Genomic DNA, 24,743 nt, shown 5'->3' with positions numbered 1-24,743 from the left:
GTTTGGCCTCTGCATTGCATTACTCCGCTTCTCAGTCCTCAGCCTTGACACGGGGAGCTTTCATGCTTTCCTTCTATCAGTTTGGTCATGGCTGTGGGCTCTCCACTGCTCTGGGGATTTGGCTGTATTACATTTAGCTACATTCATAATTGGTAAGAGAAGAACATAAAATGAACCTTCCTACACTGCAATATTGAACGTGTCCCAGTGGAGCATAGTAATGGTTTCACAGCATCCTCACTTGTCTGCCATACTGTCACTGTCCCCATATAGATGGCTGCAGCTCACTACAGTAAAAGCCGTAACCCAGCGGGCCAATGGGGTAATTGTTCCAACAGTCTTCCCACAGGGGATTTTGCCCCTTAATGGCTGTTTTCATGTAGACTTGCGCTGACTGAGCTCTCGGACAAGAGGACTAATCATTATTTGCCTATATTTAACCCCCATCTAATGTGGCTCAGAACTACAGATGCCATGACTGCAGACTCAAGTCAATGGACTATTGATGACCTGTTACCTAAATTTGAACACTTCTGAACTGTAGCGCTTTTTTTTGGACAATTCCTGTTAGTAGATTTGTAGTCTAGCATGATGTCTAATTTGACGCTAAGCAAATTTGACTATACATAGCTCAGACTACGTTAAAACACCTTGTCTGGAAAATATTTACGTGGTTATCAACGTCATACCAGGCTTAGCCTACACAATACACAGCCTTGATTTTAAGTGCTATACAGCGGTCGTCACTACAGTTACCACAGCCACAAAGTCAAAATGATCAATCATTAAAAAGGAATGAAAACGACGCGCTCGTAGAAAGAACAGCAAAAGCTCCATCAGAATTGGAGTCGTGGTTATCTTTCTGTTTTCCCCTGATAAAGATGACGTATTTGTCCGATTGTAATGAAAAGCAAAGAACAATTACAGTTGCGTGTCTTCATATCGCCCACCACACCCGTTTTATTTGAAACCTCTAGCTATAGTTGAACGTGACGTTGACATCAGTCAACGTGTACTTGGCGTAGACTACCAGGGTCAGACTGGGACAAAAAGCCAACCCTGGCATTTTAGCCATATCACATCTGAGCCATCTCTGCTAAGCCTAGCATCCTTTCCCACAGCACTGGTACCCTGAGACCAGGGGAACCACACTTCCTGTCATAGTACGATGCCGGGACTAGTTTATGTGGATGCAGATTACCAGGGTTGTGCTTCGTTTGACACATTAATAAACCATTTACTAATCATGGGTAAAGTAATTTTGCAGTCCCGAATGTGAGTTCTGTTTATACTTTATAAATGAGCCTCACGCACGTATGCTTATTTTTCTGCCAAGAAGTGACAGGCCTCTCGGCGAATGAAATAAGAGGGGAAATAGGCAGGACTTTTCAGCCTTCAGTAGCGGTGGCTATGTAATGTAATCTGACACGAGTCACTTCGTTAAAACAGCTCATAAACACACTCGCTGGACTGAAGAAACTGATTCGGAAGTGAATAAACATTTATAAAACAAAATACTCTCAGTCCCCGATTTGACCATTGTAATACATGATGGCTTGTGTTTAAAAAAAAGCACTCATAAATGTCTAGTAGATGGCTATTGCCTTAAGTTTGTGTGATAAGACAATTTAACAATTTTATTAGGCTATATTGCAAGTAGCCTAGTATCTAAATGTTCTCCTGATTTCCCCCCTTCCCTAATTAGTATATTTCATACACTGCAGTCGTGGACAAAAATAGAGAATGACACAAATATTAATTTTCACAAGGTCTGCTGCCTCAGTTTGTATGATGGCAATTTTAATATACTCCAGAATGTTATGAGTGATCAGATGAATTGCAATGATTGCAAAGTCCCCAATTAACTAAATCCCCCAAAAACATTTCCGCTGCATTTCAGCCTTGCCACAAAAGGACCAGCTGACATGTCAGTGATTCTCTCCTTAACACAGGTGCGAGTGTTGATGAGGACAAGGCTGGAGATCACTCTGTCATGTTGATTGAGTTCAAAATGAGGGTGGTGCTTGTTCTTCTGTCAACCATGGTTACCTGCAAGGAGACACGTGCCGTCATTGCTTTGTACAAAAAGGGCTTCACAGGCAAGGATATTGCTGCCAGTAAGATTGCACCTAAATCAACCTTTTATTGGATCATCAAGAACTTCAAGGAGAGCAGTTCAATTGTTGTGAAGAAGGCTTCAGGGCGCCCAACAAAGTCCAGCAAGTGCCAGGATCATCTCAAGTTGGTTCAGCTGCGGGATCGGGGCACCACCAGTACAGAGCTTGCTCAGGAATGGCAGCAGGCAGGTGTGAGTGCATCTGCACGCACAGTGAGGTGAAGACTTTTGGAGGATGGCCTGGTGTCAAGAAGGGCAGCAAAGAAGCCACTTCTCTCCAGGAAAAACATCAGTGACAGACTGATATTCTGCAAAAGGTACACAGGGATTAGACTGCTGGGGACTGGACTAAAGTCATTTTCTCTGATGAATCCCCTTTCCGATTGTTTGGGGTATCTGGAAAAAAAGCTTGTCTGGAGAAGACAAGGTGAGCGCTGCCATCAGTCCTGTGTCATGCCAACAGTAAAGCATCCTGAGACCATTCATGTGTGTGGTTGCTTCTCAGCCAAGGGGGTGGGCTCACTCACAATTTTGCCTAAGAACACAGCCATGAATAAAGAATGGTACAAACACATCCTCCAATAGCAGCTTCTCCCAACCATCCAGGAACAGTTTGTTGACGAACAATGCCTTTTCCAGCATGATGGAGCACCTTGCCATAAGGCAAAAGTGATAACTAAGTGGCTCAGGGAACAAAACATCGATATTTGTGGTCCATGGCCAGGAAACTCCCTAGACCTTAAATCCCATTGAGAACTTGTGGTCAATCCTCAAGAGGCAGGTGGACAAACAAAACCCCACAAATTCTGACAAACTCAAAGCATTGATTATGCAAGAATGGGCTGCCATCAGTCAGGATGTGGCCCAGAAGTTAATTGACAGCATGCCAGGGCGGATTGCAGAGGTGTTGAAAAAGAAGGGTCAACACTGCAAATATGGACTCTTTGCATCAACTTCATGTAATTGTCAATAAAAGCCTTTGACACGTATGAAATGCTTGTAATCAAATCAAATCAAATCAAATTTATTTATATAGCCCTTCGTACATCAGCTGATATCTCAAAGTGCTGTACAGAAACCCAGCCTAAAACCCCAAACGGCAAGCAATGCAGTTGTAGAAGCACGGTGGCTAGGAAAAACTCCCTAGAAAGGCCAAAACCTAGGAAGAAACCTAGAGAGGAACCAGGCTATGTGGGGTGGCCAGTCCTCTTCTGGCTGTGCCGGGTGGAGATTATAACAGAACATGGCCAAGATGTTCAAATGTTCATAAATGACCAGCATGGTCGTATAATAATAAGGCAGAACAGTTGAAACTGGAGTAGCAGCACGGTCAGGTGGACTGGGGACAGCAAGGAGTCATCATGTCAGGTAGTCCTGGGGCATGGTCCTAGGGCTCAGGTCCTCCGAGAGAGAGAAAGAAAGAGAGAATTAGAGAGAGCATATGTGGGGTGGCCAGTCCCCCTCTGGCTGTGCTGGGTGGAGATTATAACAGAACATGGCCAAGATGTTCAAATGTTCATAAATGACCAGCATGGTCGAATAATAATAAGGCAGAACAGTTGAAACTGGAGCAGCAGCACAGCCAGGTGGACTGGGGACAGCAAGGAGTCATCATGTTAGGTAGTCCTGGGACATGGTCCTAGGGCTCAGGTCAGTTGAAACTGGAGCAGCAGCACGGCCAGGTGGACTGGGGACAGCAAGGAGTCATCATGTCAGGTAGTCCTGGGGCATGGTCCTAGGGCTCATAGTAACATCTGACAAAAATATCTTCAAGACACTGAAGCAGAAAACTTTGTGGAAATTAATACACGGCTGTATACAGCCTAGAATGAGCAGATGGAGAAGATGGAGAATGAGCAGATGGAGAAGATGGAGAGAGCAGATGGAGAATGAGCAGATGGAGAAGATGGAGAATGAGCAGATGGAGAAATGCGCCATCCTGAATGCGCAGGATGTGCTGTTCCATCTTATGGTCAGAAAATCATGGAATTGTAATATTGTGTTTTTCCTTTTTAAAGATAGTATCAATCACTTTTGAAAAACTCTACATTTGAACCATGATCAGAATTAGGCCTATCCTTCAGCGAGTCTCTCTCTGTGCAGCATCTGCATGTGTACAGCAGGTAGCCTATATAATGATAGACTAGCTATATAGCCAATTCAAAACATACAGTTGAAGTCAGAAGTTTACATACACCTTAGCCAACTACATTTAAACTCAGTTTTTCACAATTCCTGACATTTAATCCTAGTAAACAATCCCTGTCTTAGGTCAGTTAGGATCACCACTTCATTTTAATGATGTGAAATGTCGGAATAATAGTAGGATTTATTTCAGCTTTTATTTATTTCATCACATTCCAAGTGGGTCAGAAGTTTACATACACTCAATTAGTATTTGGTAGCATTGCCTTTATATTGTTTAACTTGGGGCAAACGTTTTGGGTAGCCTTCCACAAGCTTCCCACAATAAGTTGAGTGAATTTTGGCCTCACAACTTCAGACCACGTATAACCACGCCACCCCGGGACTTCCACATCCGGCTTCTTCATCTGCGGGGTCATCTGAGACCAGCCACCCAGGCACCTGATGAAACTCAGGAGTTTTTCTGCCTGTAATAATGCCCTTTTGTGGGCAAAGACTCATTCTGATTGGCTGGGCCTGGCTCCCCAGTGGGTGGGCCTATGCCTTCCCATGCCCACCCATAGCTGTGCCCCTGCCCAGTCATGTAAAATCCATAAATTAGGTCCTAATTAATTTATTTCTATTGACTGTTTTCCTTATATGAACTGTAGCTCAGTAAAATAGTTGAAATTGTTACATGTTGTGTTTATATTCAGTATTTTTAGCTGTAGGCCTAAGCATTAATGCCATTGACTCATTGTCACCGTTCTATAAAACAAATATTCTCAGAAAAGCCTAATTGACAAATAACTTCCATGCTGTGCATAGATCTCCCCTGAAACATTAATATTTTAGTATTGTAAAGTTATAGATAACATGTTTTAGTTAGCTGCCTTCCTTTGAAGTAGCCTACTGTAACCATTGTATCCCTGATTCATAGAATGAGTGAATCATTGTATAAAGACATACAAGTATTTGGTTAATGTGATAACCTTTAATTTCAGTGGTGGCCAACCGTCGTCCAGGAGACCTACTGGATGTGCAGGCTTTTATTCCAGCCCTGCTCTAACACTCCACACTGTAGCCTAAACACCAGCCCTGTTCTGTCTCACCACACTGTAGCCTAAACATCAGCCCTGCTCTATCTCACCACACTGTAGCCTAAACATCAGCCCTGGTCTGTCACCACACTGTAGCCTAAACATCAGCCCTGGTCTAGCTCACCACACTGTAGCCTAAACATCAGCCCTGGTCTATCTCACCACACTGTAGCCTAAATATCAGCCCTGCTCTATCTCACCACACTGTAGCCTAAACATCAGCCCTGGTCTATTACACCACACTGTAGCCTAAACATCAGCCCTGGTCTAGCTCACCACACTGTAGCCTAAACATCAGCCCTGGTCTATCTCACCACACTGTAGCCTAAATATCAGCCCTGCTCTATCTCACCACACTGTAGCCTAAACATCAGCCCTGCTCTATCTCACCACACTGTAGCCTAAACATCAGCCCTGGTCTAATAGTCCACATTGTAGCCTAAACATCAGCCCTGGTCTAATAGTCCACATTGTAGCCTAAACATCAGCCCTGGTCTATCTCACCACACTGTAGCCTAAACATCAGCCCTGGTCTAATAGTCCACACTGTAGCCTAAACATCAGCCCTGGTCTAATAGTCCACACTGTAGCCTAAACATCAGCCCTGGTCTAATAGTCCACATTGTAGCCTAAACATCAGCCCTGGTCTAATAGTCCACACTGTAGCCTAAACATCAGCCCTGGTCTAATAGTCCACACTGTAGCCTAAACATCAGCCCTGGTCTAATAGTCCACACTGTAGCCTAAACATCAGCCCTGGTCTAATAGTCCACACTGTAGCCTAAACATCAGCCCTGGTCTATCTCACCACACTGTAGCCTAAACATCAGCCCTGGTCTAATAGTCCACACTGTAGCCTAAACATCAGCCCTGGTCTAATAGTCCACACTGTAGCCTAAACATCAGCCCTGCTCTATCTCACCACACTGTAGCCTAAACATCAGCCCTGGTCTATTACACCACACTGTAGCCTAAACATCAGCCCTGGTCTATCTCACCACACTGTAGCCTAAACATCAGCCCTGGTCTAATATTCCACACTGTAGCCTAAACATCAGCCCTGCTCTATCTCACCACACTGTAGCCTAAACATCAGCCCTGCTCTATCTCACCACACTGTAGCCTAAACATCAGCCCTGGTCTATCTCACCACACTGTAGCCTAAACATCAGCCCTGCTCTATCTCACCACACTGTAGCCTAAACATCAGCCCTGGTCTATTACACCACACTGTAGCCTAAACATCAGCCCTGGTCTATCTCACCACACTGTAGCCTAAACATCAGCCCTGGTCTATCTCACCACACTGTAGCCTAAACATCAGCCCTGGTCTATCTCACCACACTGTAGCCTAAACATCAGCCCTGGTCTAATAGTCCACACTGTAGCCTAAACATCAGCCCTGCTCTATCTCACCACACTGTAGCCTAAACATCAGCCCTGGTCTATCTCACCACACTGTAGCCTAAACATCAGCCCTGGTCTAATAGTCCACACTGTAGCCTAAACATCAGCCCTGGTCTAATACACCACACTGCAGTTACTGCTAACATTTATCCTGAACACAATACAATAGAGGCAGGGTACCTGTCTACATTATTAAGCATGTATTTAATGTGGCAAAAAATGACATTAACTCATTTTTTGACCCAATGAGCAGTTACTGCCTTTTTGCTTGGTAGGGCCGAGCAGCCTTCTAGTGTCAATAAGACACATATGCTGACTTTTTAATGTAGGCTATATAGAGACAACACTAATTATTGGTCATGGAGAAGTCATGAAATTCCATCTGCCAAAATGTCTATGAACCCTTAACAGGGAATAATCGCATGCCTCTATAGCATAATGTCATTTGGGAATTTGTGTGTGAATGCAGTCTACTGGGCGTTTTTCATCCCATGTCAAGCATTAGTGTTAGACAGGAGTGTGGTTAAGGTCAGGGTTAAGGTTAGGGTTAAGTTTTAAATCAGATTTGAAGAAGATACAATTGTATAAATAGGCGGGGTTTATGACTTTGTGGCTGTGGTAACTAGTGACGACCCTCAATCTGTCAGCGTTTCGCGAATGTCAGATGTGCGTATGTTTGGGGACAGCGAGACACAGCAGGATAAGCGCACGTTGATCCGAGAAAGAAAAACGTATTTTTGATAAATGGCTACAATGTTACTTCTCATCAACTAACATTGTCGTCTTATTTCCATTTCTGGAGTAGTTTGAAATCACGGGTTTGTCGCTAAAGGTAGGTTTATTTGGGGTTCGGTTTGTGTTCGACTGTCCGTAAAGTTGAGTAGTTATGTAGACAACAGTAGCCTACTCGGTCGTTATTTGACTCTAAGAAAACTGCATTTTTTTGTTTTCAAAAAGACAAGAATTAGTCTACATAACTATTCAACTATTCAAAGAGTTTTCATTATTGTTGAAAGAAACATCACGCTTTACAAAACATATGTTGAATGTTGTCGTACAGGTGGAACCAGCCAGACAAACCCCCTAAAAGCATAGCTAAGGGAGTTGGAGGAAAAAGCTGTCACGATTACTTCCTAAACAATTTTAAACTGTAATGTCTAGTTATAATACCTAATAAAGTGCTGCATGTGTTGGATTGTTTTTATTTTAATATCAAATGAGAGATTTGAATATTGTGTCGTCTTAATAGCACCTACTGTCATTCTCTTTGGGGAGTGTATTTGACAACCGGTTTCACTTTTCTTTTTATAACTTTTAAAAAATTTCACTTTTATTTAACCAGGTAGGCTAGTTGAGAACACCTTTATTTAACCAGGTAGGCTAGTTGAGAACACCTTTATTTAACCAGGTAGGCTAGTTGAGAACACCTTTATTTAACCAGGTAGGCTATTTGAGAACACCTTTATTTAACCAGGTAGGCTAGTTGAGAACACCTTTATTTAACCAGGTAGGCTATTTGAGAACACCTTTATTTAAGCAGGTAGGCTAGTTGAGAACAAGTTCTCATTTGCAACTGCGACCTGGCCAAGATAAAGCATAGCAGTGTGAACAGACAACAACACAGAGTTACACATGGAGTAAACAGTTAACAAGTCAATAACACAGTAGAAAAAAAGAGAGTCTATATACATTGTGTGCAAAAGGCATGAGGAGGTAGGCGAATAATTACAATTTTGCAGATTAACACTGGAGTGATAAATTATCAGATGGTCATGTACAGGTAGAGATATTTGTGTGCAAAAGAGCAGAAAAGTAAATAAATATAAATGGTATGGGGATGAGGTAGGTCAAATTGGGTAGGCTATTTACCGATAGAATATGTACAGCTGCAGCGATCGGTTAGCTGCTCAGATAGCAGATGTTTGAAGTTGCTGAGGGAGATAAAAGTCTCCAACTTCAGCCATTTTTGTAATTCGTTCCAGTCACAGGCAGCAGAGAACTGGAACGAAAGGCGGCCAACATGGTCTCAGAGCATTTCGTATTATTCTGTATGTAAAACCCGATACACGCCATTTAGAATGATATGTTGAGTTCCATATGGTACAGTAGGTATTCATTTGTGGATGTCCATCACCCATTTTGTATGATATATTACAAATTACGATTCGTATTAAATGTCCAGAATTTGTGAAACGTACAATATGTTACGAATTCTAGCTAGGTGGCTAATGTTAGCCAGGCTAGGGGTTAAGTTTTCGATTTAGGTTAAAGGATTAGGGGAAGGGGTAACTAACGTGCAAAGTAGCTAAAAAGAAGTAAATCGTTGAAAAGTTGCTAAAGTTGTCCGTAATGACATTCGGACTCGCAACCTTTGGCTTGCTAGACGTTTGCGTTATATGCCCACCCATTTACCCCGACAAACCACCCTATTTTAATTGTTGCCTTAATAAGTAACCATCTGTCTTGTGTAACCAAACGTAACATATCATGCTAAATTGAGTGTTTCGGATTTACTTTCACTATGCTACGTCTAGTCTATGAGACCAGGCTGGTTTCACAGAGATACAAAACAGTAATAGTGACAATTGGCCTTCTTATTGATTTCCTTCGCTTCCCCTCACCTCTCCTCTATCCCCCTCTTCTCTCCCCTTCTAATTTCCCCCTCTCCATCCTCCCGTCCTTCGCCCTCATCTCACCAACTATTTTTTTCTCCTCTTTTCTCACATTGCGCTGTCTTCCCTCTCATGTTTCTCCTCTCATCCCTGTCTCATCCTTTTCTCCTCCCTCTCATTTCCCTTCTTTCCCTCTCTTCCTCTCTTCCTCCCCCTCTCCTTTCCTCTGTCTAGATCTCCAGCCTGCAGTAAGACATGTCGTTGGCAGAGCCAGCAGAGTTGCTGCTGATAAGGGACCAGTATGACCGTGCGTTGGAGTGTCTGACCAGGGGCCTGGCGGCTGACCAGGCAGGGCAGGGGCCCCAGGCCCTGGAGCTGTACAGGAGGGGCCGGCAGCACCTAACCCTGGGCCTGGAGGTCCCTACCAGGGGGCCACAGAACCAGGGAGCCCCCTGGGACACGGCCAGGCAGTTGCAGCAGAAGATGAGGGAGACTCTAACTAACATCAGCACCCGACTAGCAAACATGGAGACAGCAGGGGTGGGGATGGCGGGCCAGGGAGGCCCAGCGTTGGTGGATCTAGTGGATCTCTCTTCCCAGTGCCTCTACCCCACCCTGGGGCCATTGGTGACCCCTATGCCACTGCCTGGTTCCTCCAACCCCCTCCCCCATCTCTACCCCACACTGCCACCCGGGGCTACCCCAACAGACAGCCTCTCTACATGCATCACCATGGCCCCCTCCCTGCCCATCCTCCCTGCCCTGCCCCTGGGGCTCCCAGGAGAGCAGCCCCCAGCCTACACCCCCCAGCCCACCGATGGGCACCACAGCCTGGTTTATAGCCCAGCCGGAGGAGGGGGTCTGGGGCTGGGGGGGCAGAGGGTGGGGGGACCTCCACAGCCAGAGGGAGGGGTAGGGGGGGACGGAGAGGAGCTTTTGTTCCTCCCTCGGGGGGTGCAGATGTTTTTTGTGTCGTCGGATGGCCAGGTGAGCGCCCCATCGTACCCGGGTTATCTACGCATCATCAGGTTCAGCAGCCAGCTCAAAGACATGGCCAACGGAGGAGCATCAGCCTTCCTACACGTGAGGAAACCACTGGGGGGTGTGTGTGTATGAGAGAGATGGTGTGTGTGTGTGTGTGTGTGTGTGTGTGTGTGTGTGTGTGTGTGTGTGTGTGTGTGTGTGTGTGTGTGTGTGTGTGTGTGTGTGTGTGTGTGTGTGTGTGTGTGTGTGTGAGAGAGAGGGTGAGGGTGGGTGTTGGCTTGTGTGTGTGTGTGTGTGTGTGTGTGTGTGTGTGTGTGTGTGTGTGTGTGTGTGTGTGTGTGTGTGTGTGTGTGTATGAGAGAGAGGGTGAGGGTGTGTGTGTGTGTGTGTGTGTGTGTGTGTGTGTGTGTGTGTGTGTGTGTGTGTGTGTGTGTGTGTATGAGAGAGAGGGTGAGGGTGGGTGTTGGCTTGTGTGTGTGTGTGTGTGTGTGTGTGTGTATATGAGAGAGAGGGTGAGGGTGGGTGTTGGTGTGTGTGTGTGTATGAGAGAGAGGGTGAGGGTGGGTGTTGGCTTGTGTGTGTGTGTATATGAGAGAGAGGGTGAGGGTGGGTGTTGGTGTGTGTGTGTGTATGAGAGAGAGGGTGAGGGTGGGTGTTGGTGTGTGTGTGTGTATGAGAGAGAGGGTGAGGGTGGGTGTTGGTGTGTGTGTGTGTATGAGAGAGAGGGTGAGGGTGGGTGTTGGCTTGTGTGTGCGTGTGTTTAAAATACCAATAGAAGATAGTGTATCGTCTCCAACACACCTATCGTATTACCAGGTGTATGGAGAGTAACTGCATAATGACTGGAAAAGAAACTCCTGTTTGTAGAAGAGCGGTAGAGAAAAGAGTTGAGGGTGACTGTGGTTGTGGCAGCTTGAGGTAGTTTCATCTAACTGTTTTAGGCTGGTCGGGGTTGTCTGGATTCAGTCTTGTTCAGGGTTGTGTTCATTAGGCACCCAATGGTCTGAAACCTCATATTTGTACGTTTTCATAAAGTTTTGGTACGTTGTGCCCTACTGAATATGCCCCAGATCTCTTATCTCCAGATAAGATCTGTTGTTTACAGATGAAGTTGTTTCCCCTTGTCTCAGAACAAGCAACATCATAGACCATATCTCTTAGTTCAGGATGAGTGAGACTAACCGAAGTGTAGCCATATCTCTTATTCCAGATGCGTGAGACTAACCGAAGTGTAACCATACCTCTTAGTTCAGGATTAGTGAGACGAATGGCAGATGCCATAGATTGATACCGTGTCAACCCAGTGCTCAAGCATTTCACAGACAGACAGACAGACAGACAGACAGACAGACAGACAGACAGACAGACAGACAGACAGACAGACAGACAGACAGACAGACAGACAGACAGACAGACAGACAGACAGACAGACAGACAGACAGACAGACAGACAGACAGACAGACAGACAGACAGACAGACAGACAGACAGACAGACAGACAGACAGACAGACAGACAGACAGACAGACAGACAGACAGACAGACAGACAGACAGACAGACAGACAGACAGACAGACAGACAGACAGACAGACAGACAGACAGACAGACAGACAGACAGACAGACAGACAGACAGACAGACATATTCTCCACCTTTTCAACTTGGTTATTAGAACCCTCTAACCGCTAGGCAACCTGCCGTCCATTTCTCTTTGTTTGGTGTTGCTATGACAACGAATAATTCCCAGACCTAAATGGAATTCTAGAATTCTCTCCCAGTGGTGAGGTCACAATGCATGCCACTCCATTAGGCAGATGAGAGGAGGATGGTGGGAGGTTCTGCTGAATGAGAAGTTTTTCTAGTCCTGATGATGCTGAGGTTCAACTCGTGGAACCAATTACACAGTAAAAACTGTTGGTCACTAAATCCGGTTACAAGGACCACGTAAAAACATACAGTACCAGTCAACAGTTTGGACACACCTACTCAAGGGTTTTTCTGTATTTTTACTATTTTCTACATTGTAGAATAATAGTGAAGACATCAAAATGATGAAATAACACAAAAAAAGTGTTAAACAAATCAAAATCTATTTTATATTCTTCAAAGTAGCCAGCCTTTGCCTTGGTGACAGCTTTGCACATTCTTGGCATTCTCTCAACCAGCTTCATGAGGAAGTCACCTGGAATTGTGAGTGTTACACTCTCACCTGGAGTTCCCACATATGCTGAGCACTTGTTGGCTGCTTTTCCTTCACTCTGCGGTCCAACACATGCTAAACCATCTCAATTGATTTGAGGTTGGGTGATTGTAGAGGCCAGGTCATCTGATGCAGCACTCCATCTCTCTCCTTCCTGGTCAAATAGCCCTTGCACAGCCTGGAGGTGTGTTTTGTGTCCTTGTCCTGTTGAAAAACAAATTATAGTCCCATTAGGCGCAAGCCAGATGGGATGGCGTATCGCTGCAGAATGCATCACTGACAGTGTCACTAGCAAAGCACCATCACACCACCTCCTCCATGCTTCACGGTGGGAACCACACATGCAGAGATCATCCGTTCACCCAAAAGACAACAGTGGGTTAACTGCCTTGTTCAGGGGCACAGTGGGTTAACTGCCTCGTTCAGGGGAACAGTGGGTTAACTGCCTCGTTCAGGGGAACAGTGGGTTAACTGCCTCGTTCAGGGGCACAGTGGGTTAACTGCCTCGTTCAGGGGCACAGTGGGTTAACTGCCTCGTTCAGGGGCACAGTGGGTTAACTGCCTCGTTCAGGGGAACAGTGGGTTAACTGCCTCGTTCAGGGGAACAGTGGGTTAACTGCCTCGTTCAGGGGAACAGTGGGTTAACTGCCTCGTTCAGGGGAACAGTGGGGTTAACTGCCTCGTTCAGGGGAACAGTGGGGTTAACTGCCTCGTTCAGGGGAACAGTGGGGTTAACTGCCTCGTTCAGGGGAACAGTGGGGTTAACTGCCTCGTTCAGGGAACAGTGGGGTTAACTGCCTCGTTCAGGGGCACAGTGGGTTAACTGCCTCGTTCAGGGAACAGTGGGGTTAACTGCCTCGTTCAGGGAACAGTGGGGTTAACTGCCTCGTTCAGGGGAACAGTGGGGTTAACTGCCTCGTTCAGGGAACAGTGGGGTTAACTGCCTCGTTCAGGGGAACAGTGGGGTTAACTGCCTCGTTCAGGGGAACAGTGGGGTTAACTGCCTCGTTCAGGGGAACAGTGTGGTTAACTGCCTCGTTCAGGGGAACAGTGGGGTTAACTGCCTCGTTCAGGGGAACAGTGGGGTTAACTGCCTCGTTCAGGGGAACAGTGTGGTTAACTGCCTTGTTCAGAACGACAGATTTTAACCTTGTCAGCTCTGGGATTTGATCTTGCAACCTTTCGGTTACTAGTCCACCGCTCTAACCCTTATGTAGGGAATAGGGTGCCATTTGGGATGTGGTCTAGTCAGACGTGTTAAACCCAGTGTGTTGACTGGCCTGTGGTGTCTCACTCTAACCCTGTTGTGTTCTGGGTAGCTCAGTGTCCCAGCAGTACAATAGGGGCCAGTTAACAGATGACTCTGCTGTTCTGTTGTGTTGCAGGCTGTGGTAATGTACCATGGATAGGGTCTGAACTAGCAGTTTCCCAGCCCTGACGATGCCAACTGCCAAACAGTGATATAGTCTACATCCATGTTGTTGTTTCGGTTGAACCCTGACGAGGGTCACACTGAATACCTCTGGCATACACACTGTAATCCTAGTAACCCCAGTGCTCCTTCCTAACGTGTGTGTGTTTTTATTTAAATGTATTTAATTTCACCTTTTATTTAACCAGGTTGGCCAGTTGAGAACAAGTTCTCATTTACAACTGCGACCTGGCCAAGATAAAGCAAAGCAGTGCGACACAAACAACAACACAGAATTACACATGGAATAAACAAACATACAGTCAATAACACAATAGAAAAATCGGTATACAGTGTGTGCAAAGGAGGTAAGGCAATAAATAGGCCGTGGTGGCGAAGAAATGACTATTTAGCAATTAACACTGGAGTGATAAATGTGCAGATGAGGATGTGTGTGTGTGTGTGTGTGTGTGTGTGTGTTTGCAGGTGTCTGACTGGTTGTACCCTCTGACTCCAGACACCCTGTGCTCCTTCCTAACGTGTGTGTGTGTGTGTGTGTGTGTGTGTGTGTGTGTGTGTGTGTGTGTGTGTGTGTGTGTGTGTGTGTGTGTGTGTGTGTGTTGCAGGTGTCTGACTGGTTGTACCCTCTGACGCCAGACACCCTGTGCTCCTTCCTAACGTGTGTGTGTGTGTTGCAGGTGTGTGACTGGCTGTACCCCCTGACTCCAGACACCCCAGTGCTTCTGTCTACCTCTGGGATCTTTATGTTTCCTGACACCATGGCGGGGATACCCGGGTCCTACGTAGGGGTTGTGCTGTCCTCTGAACTGCCTGCAGTAGACAGACATGCCTTTCAGGACCTCCTCTCACAACTCACTGAGCTACGGGTACAGGTGAGGTTATACACACACAGTAACACACTCAGTTACACACACTCACAGCCAGCTTGTCAGTGATCCACCAGTAGCAGTAACAGTAAATCATACTGTATTACAACAGTATTCTACTGGGGAGGACTAGAGCAGACTGACTGAACTACAACAGTGTTCTACTGGGGAGGACTAGAGCTGACTGACTGAACTACAACAGTGTTCTACTGTGGAGGACTAGAGCTGACTGACTGAACTACAACAGTGTTCTACTGTGGAGGACTAGAGCTGACTGACTGAACTACAACAGTGTTCTACTGAGGAGGACTAGAGCAGACTGACTGAACTACAACAGTGTTCTACTGGGGAGGACTAGAGCTGACTGACTGAACTACAACAGTGTTCTACTGGGGAGGACTAGAGCAGACTGACTGAACTACAACAGTGTTCTACTGTGGAGGACTAGAGCTGACTGACTGAACTACAACAGTGTTCTACTGAGGAGGACTAGAGCAGACTGACTGAACTACAACAGTGTTCTACTGGGGAGGACTAGAGCTGACTGACTGAACTACAACAGTGTTCTACTGGGGAGGACTAGAGCAGACTGACTGAACTACAACAGTGTTCTACTGTGGAGGACTAGAGCTGACTGACTGAACTACAACAGTGTTCTACTGTGGAGGACTAGAGCTGACTGACTGAACTACAACAGTGTTCTACTGGGGAGGACTAGAGCTGACTGACTGAACTACAACAGTGTTCTACTGGGGAGGACTAGAGCTGACTGACTGAACTACAACAGTGTTCTACTGGGGAGGACTAGAGCTGACTGACTGAACTACAACAGTGTTCTACTGGGGAGGACTAGAGCTGACTGACTGAACTACAACAGTGTTCTACTGGGGAGGACTAGAGCTGACTGACTGAACTACAACAGTGTTCTACTGAGGAGGACTAGAGCTGACTGAACTACAACAGTGTTCTACTGAGGAGGACTAGAGCAGACTGAACTACAACAGTGTTCTACTGGGGAGGACTAGAGCTGACTGACTGAACTACAACAGTGTTCTACTGGGGAGGACTAGAGCTGACTGACTGAACTACAACAGTGTTCTACTGGGGATGACTAGAGCTGACTGACTGAACTACAACAGTGTTCTACTGGGGAGGACTAGAGCTGACTGACTGAACTACAACAGTGTTCTACTGAGGAGGACTAGAGCTGACTGACTGAACTACAACAGTGTTCTACTGAGGAGGACTAGAGCTGACTGAACTACAACAGTGTTCTACTGAGGAGGACTAGAGCAGACTGACTGAACTACAACAGTGTTCTACTGGGGATGACTAGAGCTGACTGACTGAACTACAACAGTGTTCTACTGGGGAGGACTAGAGCTGACTGACTGAACTACAACAGTGTTCTACTGGCGAGGACTAGAACTGACTGACTGAACTACAACGGTGTTCTACTGGGGAGGACTAGAGCAGACTGACTGAACTACAACAGTGTTCTACTGGGGAGGACTAGAGCTGACTGAACTACAACAGTGTGCTACTGGGGAGGACTAGAGCTGACTGAACTACAACAGTGTTCTACTGGGGAGGACTAGAGCTGACTGACTGAACTACAACAGTGTTCTACTGGGGAGGACTAGAGCTGACTGACTGAACTACAACAGTGTTCTACTGGGGAGGACTAGAGCTGACTGACTGAACTACAACAGTGTTCTACTGAGGAGGACTAGAGCTGACTGAACTACAACAGTGTTCTACTGGGGTCAATGTCCTCAATGTCCCCCTGCAATTCAAAGGAAATCCACCACATTAGCAATGCATACGAAGTGTCTTTGTTCACAAGTTACTGTGTAGTCACATACACACGCACCAGTTTTTACATATATCTTTTTTAAGTAACTGAAACCAATTAATGGTTTTAAGTCAACATAAAACGTAGCTAACTATTGCAGGCCCCACTGTGTTCTTAGGAAACATATTTCTCTTGTTTCTGTCTCGCCACTCATCACCAAATGCTTGTTATTGTGTTGTGGGTGGAAACACACTGGTCCTCCTGTAGTCTACTACAGCTCACAGGAATGTGTCCAGGCTGGCGTGAGCAGGAATGGGCTGGAGTGGGGTTGGAATTTATTTTAATATCATTACAAAAAAATGTTAACTTTTATTTAACTCGCAAGTCAGTTAGGAACAAATTCTTATTTTCAATGACAGCCTAGGAACAGTGGGTTAACTGCCTTGTTCAGGTGCAGAACGACAGATTTTTACCTTGTCAGCTCTGGGATTCGAACTTGTAACCTTTCGGTTACTAGTCCAACACCCTAACCATTAGGCTACCTGTCGCCCCGCAATGGGGTTGGAATGGGTTGAAGTGGGGTTGGACTGGGCTGGGGTGGGGTGGAGTGGGGTTGGAATTGTCTGGGCTAGAGTGGGGTTGGAATTGTCTGGGCTGGAGTGGGGTTGGAATTGTCTGGGCTGGAGTGGGGTTGGAATTGTCTGGGCTGGAGTGGGGTTGGAATTGTCTGGGCTGGGAGTGGGGTTGGAATTGTCTGGGCTGGGCCTGGGTTGGAATGGGGTGGGGTTGGAATGGGCTGGGGTTGGGGTGGGGTGGGATTGGAATGGGCTGGAGTGGAGTGGGGTTGGAGTGGGGTTGGAATGGGCTGGAGTGGGGTTGGAATGGGGTGGGGTTGGAATGGGCTGGAGTGGGGTTGGAATGGGGTGGGGTTGGAATGCGCTGGAGTGGGGTTGGAATGGGGTGGGGTTGGAATGGGCTGGAGTGGGGTTGGGTTGGGCTGGAGTGGGGTTGGGTTGGAATGGGTTGGAATGGGTTGGGTTGGAATGGGTTGGAATGGGGTGGGGTTGGGGTTGGAATGGGCTGGAGTGGGGTGGGGTTGGAATGGGCTGGGGTTGGAATGGGCTGGAGTGGGGTTGGGATGGGGTGGGGTTGGAATGGGCTGGAGTGGGGTTGGGATGGGGTGGGGTTGGGATGGGGTGGGGTTGGGATGGGCTGGAGTGGGGTTGGGATGGGGTGGGGTTGGGATGGGGGGGTTGGGATGGGCTGGAGTGGGGTTGGGATGGGCTGGAGTGGGGTTGGAATGGGCTGGAGTGGGGTTGGAATGGGGTGGAGTGGGGTTGGAATGGGGTGGGGTGGGGTTGGGATGGGGTGGGGTTGGGATGGGCTGGGGTTGGAATGGGGTGGGGTGGGGTGGGGTTGGGATGGGGTGGGGTTGTGCTGGAGTGGGGTTGGGATTGGCTGGGCTGGAGTGGGAAAGGGGTGGGCTGGGTTGGAATGGGGTGGGGTGGGGTTGGAATGGGGTGGGGTTGGGATGGAGTGGGGTTGGGATGGAGTGGGGTTGGGATGGAGTGGGGTTGGAGTGGGGTTGGAGTGGGGATGGAGTGGGGTGGGGTTGGGATGGAGTGGGGTGGGGTTGGGATGGAGTGGGGTGGGGTTGGGTTGGGTTGGAGTGGGGTTGGGATGGAGTGGGGTGGGGATGGAGTGGGGTGGGGTTGGAGTGGGGTGGGGTTGGGAAGTCCTAGATCAGCACTTCTCTGAGATGCTTTATGGACTGGAATGGACTTGGAATGGGGTGGGGTTGGGATGGAGTGGGGTTGGAATGGGGTGGGGTTGGGATGGAGTGGGGTTGGGATGGAGTGGGGTTGGGATGGAGTGGGGTTGGAGTGGGGTTGGAGTGGGGATGGGGTGGGGTGGGGTTGGGATGGAGTGGGGTTGGGATGGAGTGGGGTTGGAGTGGGGTTGGAGTGGGGATGGAGTGGGGTGGGGTTGGGATGGAGTGGGGTTGGGATGGAGTGGGGTGGGGTTGGGTTGGAGTGGGGTTGGAGTGGGGTTGGAGTGGGGTGGGGTTGGGATGGAGTGGGGTTGGGATGGAGTGGGGTGGGGTTGGGTTGGGTTGGAGTGGGGTTGGGATGGGGTGGGGTTGGAATGGGCTGGGGTGGGGTTGGAATGGGCTGGAGTGGGGTGGGGTTGGAATGGGCTGGGGTGGGGTTGGGATGGGGTGGGGTGGGGTTGGGATGGGCTGGAGTGGGGTTGGGATGGGGTGGGGTTGGGATGGGCTGGAGTGGGGTTGGGATGGGCTGGAGTGGGGTTGGAATGGGCTGGAGTGGGGTTGGAATGGGGTGGAGTGGGGTTGGAATGGGGTGGGGTTGGGATGGGGTGGGGTTGGGATGGGCTGGGGTTGGAATGGGGTGGGGTGGGGTTGGGATGGGGTGGGGTTCTGCTGGAGTGGGGTTGGGGTTGGCTGGGCTGGGGTGGGCTGGGTTGGAATGGGGTGGGGTTGGAATGGAGTGGGGTTGGGATGGAGTGGGGTGGGGTTGGAGTGGGGATGGAGTGGGGTGGGGTTGGGATGGAGTGGGGTTGGGATGGAGTGGGGTGGGGTTGGGTTGGAGTGGGGTTGGGTTGGAGTGGGGTTGGGATGGAGTGGGGTGGGGTGGGGTTGGAGTGGGGTGGGGTTGGGTTGGAGTGGGGTGGGGTTGGGAAGTCCTAGATCAGCACTTCTCTGAGATGCTTTATGGACTCTGGCCCAGGTCAGGTGGGTTCTGGGATCAGGACAAACTTCTGCTCTACATACTAAAAGTTGATATCTATTCCATGACCTCATTTCCTGTCTGTTAGGCTCCAGAGGAGGGGGCATGGTCAGAGATCATGAACCTGAGTGAGAAGGTTCCCATTGGTCCCCCTGTGGAGGGGGCGGGAGCAGGGACAGGGGAGGAAGAACTCCCCCTACCTGAATGGAGCGAGAAGATGTCCCAAGGCATCCTGGCAGGTAGGGTTGTCTGTGTGTGTAGGTGTGTATGTATTTGAACATGCAGTCTGTCTGTACATCCCACCCTCCCTGCAGGTGCATCGTGGCTGAGTAAAGGGTTTGTGCGTGGAGCGGAGGCCACAGGTAAGGCCATCCAGAAAGGAGCGTCTAAGCTGAGAGAACACATCACCCCAGAGAACGTCCCGGCTGAGGTCAGCCCTGGTGTTACCAAGGGCCTGCACCATGCTAAACAGGCCACCGGGGGCGCTGTTCGCGTCAGTCAGTTCCTGGGTAAGGATATGGAGGAGGGTACAAAACAAACATGATATCTCTATGCGATGGAGGGGGCATATAAAGATCACCAAAACTTGTGTGTGTACACTAACACTCTTGTAAACTTGTGTTTTGTGTGTTTGCAGTGGACGGAGTGTGTACCGTAGTAGGCTGTGTGGGGGAGAAGCTGGCTCCGCATGTAAAGAAACATGGCAGTAAACTTATCCCTGAGTCCATGAAGAACACTAAAGATGGCCGCTCCAACCTGGATGGCGCTATGGTGGTGGCAGTCAGCAGCATAAAGGGTATGGAGAGAGAAAGACGCACAGTAGCGACCTCGATCCACACACAGAATATGTTGATTATCAGAGTATTTCTGAAAGTTATTTGAATGAGAGATATGCAGATTCTGTTAATAGGCCTAGCCACCTGTACTAGAGTGACCTACCTGTCTGATAATCAAACTATTCTCCTGTGTATCTCTTAAGGTCTCTCCGCTATGTGGACTGGTTTGGAAACTGGAGCTAAGAACATCGGCAAGAGTGTCACCTCTGAGACGGTCATGACCGTGAAGCATAAGTAAGTCCCTCTCTTTCCTCCCCCTTCTCCTCCCCCTTCTCTTCTCTTCCTCTCCTCTCCTCCCCCTTCTCTTCCTCTCCTCCCCCTCTCCTCCCCCTTCTCCTCCCCTCCTCCCCCTTCTCCTCCCCTCCTCCCCCTTCTCCTCCCCTCCTCCCCCTTCTCCTCCCCTCCTCCCCCCTTCTCCTCCTCCTCCCCCTTCTCCTCCCCTCCTCCCCCTTCTCCTCTCCTCCTCCCTCTTCTCCTCCCCCCCCCTTCTCCTCCGCTCCTCCCCCTTCTCCTCCCCCTCCTCCTCCCCTCCTCCCCCTTCTCCTCCCCCTTCCTCCCCCTTCTCCTCCCCTCCTACTTGCCCTCTCTTCTCTTCCTGTGATCTTCAATCACTCTATTTAAGGGGCTATGCTTTCCTCTTCTCTTTGTTTCACCCCTTTCATCATGATCTTGGTGGGTCTGGGTACCAGCTAGTGTCTTCTTTAGCCCAATAGATGCTGTCATGATCTTGGTGGGTCTGGGTACCAGCTAGTGTCTTCTTTATCCCACTAGATGCTGTCTTTGGCAAGGTAACAATGTAGTTGTGTTATTATAGGGAGAAACACACTGGCAGGATGTCCTGTGTAGCTCAGTTGGTAGAGCATGGCGCTTGTAACGCCAGGGTAGTGGGTTCGATCCCCGGGACCACCCATACGTAGAATGTATGCACACATGACTGTAAGTCGCTTTGGATAAAAGCGTCTGCTAAATGGCATATATTATTGTTATTATTATTATTATTATTATTATTATAATTATAATAATAATTATTATTATTATTATTATAATTATAATTATTATTATTATTATTATTATTATTATTATTATTATAATTCTTGGAGCTTTGGGGAAATAATATCTTTATTTCGTTCTTTCCACACCTTTCCTTCCCTCTCGCCCTTTATCTTCTTCTTTTCCAGATTTCGGGGTCTGGAAGGTCTTTTAGACAACCCCTCTGACTGACGGGGTGACTGACTGACGGGGTGACTGACTGACGGGGTGACTGACTGACGGGGTGACTGACTGACGGGGTGACTGACTGGTCGGGGTGACTGACTGGTCGGGGTGACTGACTGACGGGGTGACTGACTGACGGGGTGACTGACTGACGGGGTGACTGACTGACGGGGTGACTGACTGGTCGGGGAGACGGAGACCTTCTGAATTGTAACCTTTTGACGTTTGTGACTGAATACTGACTGAATGCCTATGTGAATAACTCTGGTCTGGTCTGAGAACAACCCCTGATCCCTAGCCCCTGAGCCCTAGCCCCTTATCCATAGCCCCTGATCCCTAGCCCCTGATCCCTAGCCCCTGATCCCTAGCCCCTGATCCCTAGCCCCTGATCCCTAGCCCCTGATCCCTAGCCCCTAGCCCCTTATCCCTAGCCCCTTATCCCTAGCCCCTAGCCCCTGATCCCTAGCCCCTTATCCCTTGCCCCTGATCCCTAGCCCCTGATCCCTAGCCCCTTATCCCTAGCCCCTTATCCCTAGCCCCTGATCCCTAGCCCCTGATCCCTAGTCCCTTATCCCTAGTCCCTGATCCCTAGTCCCTGATCCCTAGCCCCTTATCCCTAGCCCCTAGCCCCTTATCCCTAGCCCCTGATCCCTAGCCCCTGATCCCTAGTCCATAAACCCTAGTCATAGTCTTGTGTTGATCTAACCCAACATGGCTGCAGCAAATCCATTGAAAGGCTCGATGGTGGAAGGTGTAAACCATCCATCCTCATATTGCTCACACCTGTCCTCGGATCAAGGCAATGGAAATGATTATGGGTTGTTTTCAGACAGGCAGGGGTCCTGACAGGCCTGTGTGTCAGTGTCCACAGGGCAGCTAAATGCCTGTGTATATTGGGTGGTGGTGGTGACATTCTTATGTGAAGACTCTTTTCTGCTTTGTTACTAATAAACCTAATATGAAATAACGTCAGTGTCTCTCTCTGTCCTCACATCTGCGTCCCATATGACAGACTATTCCTTATATAATGTACTACTGGTGACCAGGCCCCATATGACAGACTATTCCTTATATAATGTACTACTGGTGACCAGGCCCCATATGACAGACTATTCCTTATATAATGTACTACTGGTGACCAGGCCCCATATGACAGACTATTCCTTATATAATGTACTACTGGTGACCAGGTCCCTTCCTCCCTCCCTACACCTCCCTCCCTCCCTCCCTCCCTACACCTCCCTCCCTCCCTACACTCCCTCCCTCCCTACACCTTCCTCCCTCCATACTTCTCCCTCCCTACTCCTCTCTCTCCCTCCCTACTCCTCTCTCTCCCTCCCTACTCCTCTCTCTTCCTCTCTCTCCCTCCCTACTCCTCTCTCCCTCTCTCTCCCTACTCCTCTCTCTCTCCCTATTCCTCCCTGCCTTCTCTCTCTCCCTCCTTACTCCTCCCTGCCTTCTCCCTTATCCTCTCCCTCCCTATTCCTCTCTCCCTCCCTACTCCTCTCTCTCTCTCCCTATTCCTCCCTGCCTTCTCCCTCCATACTCCCTCTCTCTCCCTATTTCTCCCTCCCTACTCCTCTCTCCCCTCCTCATGCCTTCTACTAAACCCACCCACTTCTACCTCCCTCCCTACTCCTCTTCCCACTCCCCACTCCTCTCTCCCTCCCTACTCCTCTCTCCCTCCCTACTCTCTCTCTCCCTACTCCTCCCTGCCTTCTCCCTATTCCTCTCCCTCCCTATTCCTCTCTCTCCCTATTCCTCCCTGCCTTCTCCCTACTCCCTCTTCTCCCTCCCTACTCCTCTCTCCCTCCCTACTCCTCTCTCCCTCCCTACTCCTCTCTCCCTCCCTACTCCTCTCTCCCTCCCTACTCCTCCATGCCTTCTCCCTACTCCTCCCTGCCTTCTCCCTCTCTCTCCCTGCCTTCTCCCTCCCTACTCCTCTCTCCCTCCCTACTCCTCCCTGCCTTCTCCCTCCCTATTCCTCTCCCTCCCTATTCCACTCTCTCTCTATTCCTCTCTCTCTCCCTATTCCTCCCTGCCTTCTTCCTATTCCTCTCCCTCCCTACTCCCTCTTCTCCCTCCCTACTCCCTCTTCTCCCTCCCCTCCCTCCCTTCTCCTCTCTCCCCTCCTCATGCCTTCCACTAAACCCACCCACTTCTCCCTCCCTACTCCCTCTTCTCCCTCCCTACTCCCTCTTCTCCCTCCCTATTCCTCTCTGCCTTCTCCTTTCTCCCCTCCCTCCCTTCTCCCTCCCCTCCCCCCTATTCCTCTCATGCCTTCCACTAAACCCACCCACTTCTACTCATCCTATGATGAAGGTACGGCGATGACGTGAGCAAAGCCACGAACACGGGCATCCAATCAGTGATCAACGTGGGCGTGGCCGCGTTCAACGTGGACAACTTGGGTATCAAGGGTGTCCTGAAGACCGCCGGAAAACAGACCGCTAAAGCTGTGGTCAAAGAGCGAAACAATACCCCGCAGGCGGCAGTCGGCGACCACAACCACAACGGAGGACCAGAGGAGAAAGAGATGTGGGAGAGGAAGAAGGATGAGGAAGACAAGAAATAGATGTCATACTCATTTATGTGGCTCTTGTCTATTTGGCCCCTATACATTTTAGCCCCGATATCTTTAAGCTGTGTTCATAGGCCCCTATATCTTAAGAACCACTCTGTGTGCTAATAGGCCGCTATATATTTTATCCCCTCTTTGTGTTCATAGGCCCCTATATATTTTGGCCCCTCGGTGTGTCAATAGGCCCCTATATCTTTTGGCCCTCTCTGTGTTCATAGATCTGAAAGGGGTAAATGCTGTACATGTAAGAATCATGGTGAAAGCTCTTCACTGCCTCCAGTTTCCAAAAAGGAGCTTGCATCATATTGTTTTTAAATCTCTCCAGACCTTTCGGTGTAGGTTGAAGTTGCCCCTAAAAGCTGATCTTGGGTGCTGTTTTGTACCCCCCCCCCTACACCTGTCCATTGTGTTCCATCTCACCTTACTGTATGTAGACTACTTAACTGTTCATTCCTCTGAATGTTGGAGCCATATTAAATGAAGGATATATTTCATAGAATTTGTAATATATAACATATTTGTATCTGTGCCAAAATATACCAATATATCAATGACACTGTTGTTGATTTTCTCTGTGCGGTTTGTAATTAAACCGTCTATTTTATTTTTCAGTTATTTGTTATGAAAGGATTTTCTGTCATGTTATTGTTGCTTCATGCCCTTGATTGATTGTCAGATCAGTTGGATCAGAAATAGCAGAATCGACTCACTAATAATAATAATAACAAT

At 48.5% G+C, this 24,743-nt stretch overlaps 1 protein-coding gene across 3 annotated transcripts; it reads left to right on the top strand.

The window, feature by feature from the left end:
- The first annotated feature begins 7,377 nt into the window (after window positions 1-7,377).
- On the top strand, window positions 7,378-24,596 carry sparta (spartin a). Of its 3 annotated transcripts, XM_046317577.1 has the most exons (9): window positions 7,378-7,579; window positions 9,594-10,442; window positions 14,652-14,846; window positions 19,471-19,621; window positions 19,697-19,891; window positions 20,020-20,178; window positions 20,362-20,452; window positions 21,397-21,475; window positions 21,525-21,820. In XM_046317577.1, exons 2-8 carry the CDS (start codon window positions 9,615-9,617, stop codon window positions 21,437-21,439), a joined length of 1,662 nt encoding a protein of 553 aa, XP_046173533.1. In that variant the 5' UTR covers window positions 7,378-7,579; window positions 9,594-9,614; the 3' UTR covers window positions 21,440-21,475; window positions 21,525-21,820. The 3 variants fall into 3 exon arrangements, with proteins under 3 accessions (XP_046173533.1, XP_046173531.1, XP_046173532.1); XM_046317575.1 differs by lacking the exons at window positions 21,397-21,475; window positions 21,525-21,820 and adding an exon at window positions 23,756-24,596; XM_046317576.1 differs by having other exon boundaries at window positions 21,397-21,820.
- The last annotated feature ends 147 nt before the right edge of the window (window positions 24,597-24,743 follow it).

This window comes from Oncorhynchus gorbuscha, linkage group LG20 (genome assembly GCF_021184085.1).
Source record: "Oncorhynchus gorbuscha isolate QuinsamMale2020 ecotype Even-year linkage group LG20, OgorEven_v1.0, whole genome shotgun sequence".
In the NCBI taxonomy this organism is placed as follows: domain Eukaryota; kingdom Metazoa; phylum Chordata; class Actinopteri; order Salmoniformes; family Salmonidae; genus Oncorhynchus; species Oncorhynchus gorbuscha.
Note: the sequence above shows the minus strand (reverse complement) of the source record. Positions and strands in the feature narration are given on the sequence as shown.

Coding starts and splice junctions, on each gene's coding strand:
- sparta (XM_046317575.1), top strand. CDS start 9,615: ATGTCGTTGGCAGAGCCAGCAGAGTTGCTGCTGATAAGGGACCAGTAT. Junction 14,847..19,470: donor TCACTGAGCTACGGGTACAG/GTGAGGTTATAC, acceptor CCTGTCTGTTAG/GCTCCAGAGGAGGGGGCATG. Junction 20,453..23,755: donor GTCATGACCGTGAAGCATAA/GTAAGTCCCTCT, acceptor CCTATGATGAAG/GTACGGCGATGACGTGAGCA.